This window comes from Vicia villosa, unplaced genomic scaffold (genome assembly GCF_029867415.1).
Source record: "Vicia villosa cultivar HV-30 ecotype Madison, WI unplaced genomic scaffold, Vvil1.0 ctg.000910F_1_1, whole genome shotgun sequence".
NCBI classification, from domain to species: Eukaryota; Viridiplantae; Streptophyta; class Magnoliopsida; order Fabales; family Fabaceae; genus Vicia; species Vicia villosa.
The window spans coordinates 429,773-437,679 of NW_026705408.1; the positions used below are offsets into that span (position 1 = coordinate 429,773).

Genomic DNA, 7,907 nt, shown 5'->3' on the forward strand with positions numbered 1-7,907 from the left:
TGGCTCTCAAGCAATGCATGACTTACTGTAGCAAATGCAAAGTCAAGCAGACAAGAGGAGAGAAAGAGAGAAATTCCATGGAAGTTTCGTGAGCAAGTAGTATTAATGTTGACGCTATAATGCAAGTAGCACAAAACCAAGAATTTCAACTATAGTGTGTTATTGCTGCTAGTATGTCTCATTCAAAATATGATGTGTTCATCAGCTTTAGAGGGGAGGACACTCGCGAAAACTTCACTAGTCATCTTCATGCAGAATTGCGTAGACAAAATATTGAAACATTCATAGATAATAGACTGGTCAGGGGCCAAGAGATTTCTCCAGCACTGTGTAAAGCAATAGAAGAATCAGCTATTTATGTGGTCATTTTGTCAGAACACTATGCTTCTTCCACATGGTGCTTGGAAGAACTCACAAAGATACTGGAATGTAAGGAGAGATATGGAAGGGAAGTGATACCTATATTCTATAGGGTGGATCCGTCAAATGTTAGGCATCAGAGACAAAGTTATGCTGACGATTTTGTTAAACATCATCTATGTTTTGGGGACAAAGTGGACGTATGGAAGGCTGCTCTGTCCCAAGTAGCTAATCTCTCTGGCTGGGATTCACAAAAAATCAGGTCACTCATTTATTTATATGCTCTTGTTATTATTATTTATATATATAATTTATAAAAAAATTTAAATTATAATTTTGTATATTTATAAAACAAACTTAAGTTTTTATGAAGAATCCTTAAATGTCACTTACATGTGTGAATATATCCAATGTCCTTTCTTATTAAATTTTTGTTGTCTTTCTTGTTACATCCTAGTATCTGTTGGCTGTGAAACAATTTTATGTTGTTTGGGTTCATACTCAAGTTTCTTTTCATTTAGATTTTATGAAGATGAGAATAATGCTTTAAATTTTTGTATTATTTTCCAGGCCAGATAGCAATTTTGTTGAAGAGATTGTGAAAGATATTGTGAAAAAATTGAGTAGTTGTGCCTCAAATGATCATGAAGAAAAGATTGGAATTGACAAACATCTTGAACAAATTCAAACCTTGTTGCACCTCGAGTCATTAACTGTTCGTATTCTAGGAATATGGGGTATGGGAGGGATAGGAAAAACTGAAATTGCTGGTGCAATCTATGAAAAACTCGCAACTCATTTTAGTTTTAGTGGCATAGTTAAAAATGTTCAACAGGAAATAAAACTATATGGAGTAGACCATGTAAAAAGCAAATACTTATCGCACCTTCTAGTTCAACAAGACAAACGTTTCAACGTTTCATTTGATCCGAGGCTCAAACGGACAAACGTTCTTCTTGTTTTTGATGATGTGAAAGATTCTGATCAATTTATTGATTTAATTGGGACATGTAGTAATTTTGGCCTCGGAAGTAGAATCATTGTGACTAGTAGGGACAAACAAGTGCTTAAGAATGCCAATGTTGATGAAATATATCACGTAGTTGAGATGGATGATAACAATTCTCTACAACTCTTCTGCTTAAATGCTTTTAAACAAAAAGAACCAAGAGAAACTTATGTGACTTTAACGACAAAGGTATTAAATTATGCTAAAGGAGTTCCACTAGCTCTTAAAGTTTTGGGCTTATTTCTTCAGGATAGAGCAAAGGAGTCATGGGAAAGTGAGTTGCAAAAGCTTGAAAAGATTCCCGAGCCTGGAATTTTCAATGTGTTGAAATTGAGTTATGATGGACTTGACGACGAACAAAAAGATATATTTCTTGATATAGCTTGTTTGTGTAGAGGAGAAGCCGAGGAATGTGTAGTTCAAACATTGGATTGTTATGGTTTTTCTACTCGTATTGGAATGGATGTTCTTCAAGATAGGTCTCTTATATCTATTTCAGAAGGTAGAGTTTGGATGCATGATCGAATACAAGAAATGGGACATGAAATTGTTCGACAACAAAGTGTCAATAATCCGGAAAAACGTAGTCGATTACACAAACCTGATGATATATATGATGTTTTAACAAAGAACAAGGTATGTTTGTTAACCACTCAGATCTAACTTGATAACTCATTTTCTATCTCTCTAATGAGTTTTATTTTACTCCTATTGCAAAATGCTTAAAAGTTACTTGCTTTAGTTTCAAATATAAATAAAAATTGATTAAAGTGAGTTGATATATTTGATCCGAATTTTAAATTAATTACATTTTTTTATTTAATTTTTGCTTATATTTAAGACAAGAGAAAATAGTAGGAATCCTTTTTACATCTCTAATAATTTTCATTGTTGGTGTCTAGGGACAAGGAACAGATGCAATCCAGAGCATAGTATTGGACTTAAACAAAATAAAAAAAGTTCAGTTACATGCCAAAACTTTTAAGAAAATGCATAATCTCAAAATGATTCAGTTTTACAAAACTTATTGGTTTGAAAGTTACTCAAATGTGACATTTCATACATTTCTTAATAGTTTTCCGGATAATTTAAAATTTCTTGGTTGGACTGGTTTCCCTCAAAAATCTTTGCCGCAAGATTTTTGTCCAAATAATCTTGTTGCACTTGATATGCCTTCAAGCGACCTTGAACAACTATGGGAGAGAGATCAGGTATTTGCTATCAAACTTCATATTATGTGCTTTTGTGCTTTGATGATAGAATTATATTTTTAAACTATTATATATTAAATCATATATATAATTCTGAAAATAATTTAAATATTTATAAATTACTATAACTTCAAATTATTATAAATTAAAATTAAATAAAATGGTTTAATTTTGTTATGTTAAACTTAATACAAACTCAAGATCATTTAGTTGAGACGGTATGATCTCTTCCCTCTAATTAAGAGGGTTCTGCCTTTGAACCTGGCCTTGGATTTATATTTATTCTTAGTTGAATATTTATGTGTTAAATTTTAATTTCTTTTTTATCATCATTGTTATTTATTTGTTACACTTTTCTTATTTATCAATTCAACTTTTTGAATGGGTTTAATTTCATAGCTGATGATTTATTCTTTTTTTTCTAGACTTTACCAAATTTGAAGAGACTTGACCTTAGCTATTCTGAGAAGATTATTGGATTACCAGACCTGTCTTTGTTTCCAAATATTGAAGAAATAATTCTCACTGGTTGTCTAAGTTTGGAACAAGTTTACTCCTCTAGCATCCTCCATAAACTTAACTGGTTATATGCAGATGGTTGTACATCACTCAAGAGTTTAAGTATTCCTAGCAATATTCTATCAAGATCAACTGGATCAGTTCATCTGTATGGTTGTCGCAACCTTGAAACAATTTTAATCACCAGTTCAACTGATGTATATGGATATTTAAACTGCGAATTTGATGATAAAACAGTAATAGATTCATATTTTGCGAGAGGCTACGGGTTTTTGGGTGATATATATAAAAGGATGTTTTCAAATTTCAACGAGTTTTGTTGCTTAGATCTGTTGGAATGTGAGTCCCTAACATGCCTACCAGCTGAATTCTTCAATTTGAAGTTTCTAACAAGATTTCGTCTCAGTGGTTCTATAGAAAACTTAGTAGCGCTTCACTTAGACGGTACAGCAATTACAGAACTACCTTCATCATTGCATCATTTGGTTAGGCTTGAAGAATTGACTTTGCGAGGTTGCAGAAAGCTTAAGACTATTCCATCTTCCATTGGAAATCTCAGCAAACTTCTCAAATTACACCTTACTTACTGTGACTCACTTGAAACTTTCCCAAGCAGCATTTTCAAATTGAAGTTGACAGCACTTGATTTTAATGGTTGCTCAATGCTTAGGACCTTTCCAGAAGTCCCATCTGACATTGGTGTATTATCATCCTTGACTGAAATTTCACTGCGAGGAACCAATATTGTGACCCTTCCTGACAGTATGGTTCATCTCTCAAGTTTGACATCACTTGATTTAAGTGATTGCAAAAGCCTTGAATGTATTCCAAAGCTTCCGCCATGTCTAAATGAGTTGTTGGCATTTGATTGCACATCCATTAAGAAAGTGGTGCAAAATCCATTGTTGAAACTCATGTCTGATTCCAATGACGAAATGGATAGTATCTGCGAGTTCCATCTCACCAACAGTGAAGAGTTAGAGGCATCTTCTTGGAGTTATATAGTAAACGAAGCATTGATTAAGATCACTGATAATGCATATCTGTCAGCGCTCTTCTGTTTTCCAGGGAGTAAGGTTCCGGATTGGTTCATTCACCGTTGCCAGGGACATTCAATAACTGTGAAAAGTAATTATGAACATTTGTGCAGTGAAAAGAAGCTCATTGGTTTTGCTCTCTGTTTTGTTTTTAGAGATGAAGTCATGGATGGCACAAGAATAGGAGTTAGAGGCATTGAATACAAATTAAGCTTTATATCTGATAGTAAGCTAGACTTTTCATATGGCAAGTTGAATTGTGAGTATCGAGATAGGTCTTTCATCCAAAATCACACGCTTATATGGAATCATCAAATTGACTTAGCAAGAATTAGCAATAGTTTCTTTGATGCCTACAACATCAATTTTGAGATCCTAGGTGAAATTTGGCCCTCACGTTATCAATTAAACGTCAAGGTGAAAGAGTGTGGATTACGTCCTCTGTTTATTACCAAAGAACCGAATGCAAGCAAAGCTGCACAATAATTCAGTTTAGTGGAAAAAAAAACAAAAGAAGATGGATGGCTAGTTATTACAAGTAAGAGATTTTTCTTTTGTGAATAAATTGTCTCATCACCAATAGTTTTTCTGTTGCAACCTATAAGTGTTGAAATTTTGTTGTGTAATTCACAATTTTGAGATTTTTAATTTCACAAATCACAAGTACTCTAAATTGAATTCTTTTTGTGGCATTCCCTGGATTCCTTGATACATGTTTTGAAGTCTCTGGTATCAACAATTCAGCACATGTTAACTTGCTTTGTTATTCATGACTACAACTTCCTAAATGGAGGATATTTAGAATCCTTTGGGTAAATAAAATTCCAAGTTTAGATGTTAGAGTTTTGACTTTTGAATACTTTGTTGTCATTACTGAACGTATCATTGAGTTAGTTTGGTACCTTTAGTTGTAAACCTATAATCAATTAAATATTTTGCTTCATCAATCTAGAGCAATTAATCTCATACCATTGTGTTAGTGCTGGTTGAAAATATACATCTTAAGAAATATTTCACATCACTTAATTATTAAGGGTAGAGAGAGTTGAAGGGTATATAATGGATTCGAGTTTTCATTATAAAATGCATTGGTCAAATACAATTTCAACTTTTATTTGATTTTTTTTAAATATTTTTCATTATAATCTTTGTTAGAGTGTAGTGAATTGTAGTTAAATATTTACGTTGGAGAATAATAGTAGTTGAGGGTAGATTACGTGTTACTACAATTTTGCCATAATATTATTCTTTAATTGTCATTTTACACCGACAGTAGTTTTTTCTCCAGTTTTGGAGTTATGTTCTCAAGTTGTAATTGTGTTTCTCTTTTCTATATGCGTTGGTTTTTCCTAACACATTGATCTTGTCAAGCTAGTTAACTTTGATTTTAATGTCTGTATATGGATAGATTTTGGTAATTAAATAGATGACAAGTGGTTATTTGTGTTTCAGACATTTGATAAACATAACTCAGAAGGAAACATTATTTTCTGCACTTCGAGGAGAACACAGATCATCCCTCATCCTAGAGATTGTCTACTCATTTAAATTGAATGTGCAATTTCTCCTTGTCGAGAGTATGCAATAGTTAGCTGTGGCTTGACACTTAATTTGAAGATCGTTTCAATTTTAAAATGTACAGTATTTTGAATAAGGTTTAAGGCCTCAATTGGTTAAATTATCGAACAGATTCATTGTATTGAAACTCCTTTTAAGCATTCTTCCACACTGTTTAGTAAATTTGTTTATTATAACTTGTCCAGTTAATCCTATGATTCTTGAGTTAAGTTCTGTAGTACATGTACATTAAAGAGAGTAGAATATAAAATACAACGTAATTCATTTCATTATTCGAGTCATCCATTTTCTTGATTCTAAACATGCTTACAGAATTGAAATGTTGAGAAATACAAAATGTTCGTGGTTGAATAGAGAATTTGTCTGACTTAAATTATCCTTCTTGGCTTTAGGATATTTCACCTCGGATTCTTTGAACTATGTATTAGCATACTCTTGCATGGTTCTTTCTATAGACGTATTCGAAATGGTGTACTCTAAGAACCAGGATCAGGGTCCCTTGTTCCTCGACAAAATGGCGTTAAGTACGACAATTGTCTTTCTGTTTACGCTTTCAGGAGGTGAAGTGTGATGTGAATTCTTTGCATATTGTTCTGCAAGAGATAATGGAGTTATCTTTGAGACCCTTAAACCAAGTCATGGCGGCTCTATAAAATGTGAGAACCAAAAGTTTTCACTTTACTCCGCTCCTGTCCTGATGGTAACTAAAATTGTGTCCACATGCACGAAGTACTCGGTGAGGTCTCTAGTACCGTCATAAGTCTCCACCTTTGGGGATTTCTTTAAATACTTAGGGATGATGCACTCAGTGATCCGTTTTGTGAACGGGTTCCGTTGATGGCGAGTGACACACTCTTCAGTAGAGTTCTGTTTGTGTCTCCTTCATGGACGGTGACGGTGGTGAGAGGGAAGCTCCCTTGGACGATGACTAGCAGGGAGACGCCACTTTTCCATACTGGAGCAGAAAATGATTAGTATGTTAATGAAGATCACAGTGAAAATTCTTTTGACATGGTGACTAGAGATACATGTAAAAAAATATTAATACTTTGATGCTCAAGTTATATGAGATTAAGTTAAAACGTTTTAATTATAAGTAGAATTGTAACTATGTGTGACTCTGATCACAGTTATATAGGAGATGTCGTTGAAGTGGTATACCGTAGGGGTGTTCAAAACCAAACCGGTCCAATAGAAAACCGCAAAACCGAACCAAACCAAACCGAAACCGCAAAAAACCGCATTTGGTTCGGATGTGTTTGGGTCATTTTTTAACAAACCGCGCGGTTCGGTTCGGTTTGCGGTTTGAATTTTACAAACCAAACCAAACCGAACCAAACCGCATTATGTTACAACCCTCAAATTTCACTTAACCTATATCCAACCCAAACTCAAACATATTATGCCTTAGCTTTATGATTTCAAATGGTTTTCTCTTCCCCACACTTAAGGTTTCACTTTAAGTCTTCTCAAATCTCTCCTAGCGGTATTGCGCCTTCTTCTCATCTTCTTTTCCAATTACATATCACCTCTTCTTTTCTAGACTTTCATCTCTTAAGTTTTTTCTTTTTTATATTATTATTTTTATTCTACTGTGCTCTCTTCCAATTACGTTGTTCTCTCTTCCAATTACGTTTTTAATGTTCCTCTTCTTATATAATCTCTCATATCTTCTACTCTTTCTTTTTCATCTTCTTTAATCTGTCATTTTTTTTTCTATTTCAATATAATGTTTTTGATATTGTTTTATGTTACTATTTTATGTTTTTTATTCCACTTTTATCTAATCTTATTTTTGTATATTAAATGGAGAGTTGTTATCCAAATATGATGAATTTCGTTGTTAATTGATAACGCATAAATGACTAAATATAAAATTATGTTGTCATCTATATTTATATGTATGACTCAATAAATTTTCGTAAAAAAACCGAACCAACCGAACCAATCCAAACCGCATTAGTTTGGTTTGGTTTGGTTCGGTTTTATTTCTAAAACCCAACCGAACCAAACCAAACCGCATACTTTTTTCTCTTGCGGTTCGGATGATTTTTTAAGTAAAAACCGCCAAAACCGCACCGCGAACACCCCTAGTATCCCGTATATCCGGTGTAGAGCGTGGGTGATCGTTGGATGAAGATCAACTGCTCTGATACTCCTGTATTTTTGTAGAGCTGTGATCTGACAGTCACG

The 7,907-nt window shown here is 33.6% G+C and overlaps 1 protein-coding gene across 3 annotated transcripts; it reads left to right on the plus strand.

Annotated features, from left to right (window-relative positions):
* Positions 1 to 6,818, plus strand: LOC131632100 (disease resistance protein RPV1-like). Of its 3 annotated transcripts, XM_058902869.1 has the most exons (6): positions 1 to 622; positions 931 to 2,005; positions 2,272 to 2,580; positions 3,006 to 4,674; positions 5,589 to 5,772; positions 6,107 to 6,818. In XM_058902869.1, the coding sequence occupies exons 1-4, from the start codon at positions 174 to 176 to the stop codon at positions 4,620 to 4,622; spliced, it is 3,450 nt and encodes a 1,149-aa protein (XP_058758852.1). In that variant the 5' UTR covers positions 1 to 173; the 3' UTR covers positions 4,623 to 4,674; positions 5,589 to 5,772; positions 6,107 to 6,818. The 3 variants fall into 3 exon arrangements, with proteins under 3 accessions (XP_058758852.1, XP_058758853.1, XP_058758851.1); XM_058902870.1 differs by lacking the exon at positions 5,589 to 5,772; XM_058902868.1 differs by lacking the exon at positions 6,107 to 6,818 and having other exon boundaries at positions 5,589 to 5,890.
* Positions 6,819 to 7,907: the final 1,089 nt, after the last annotated feature.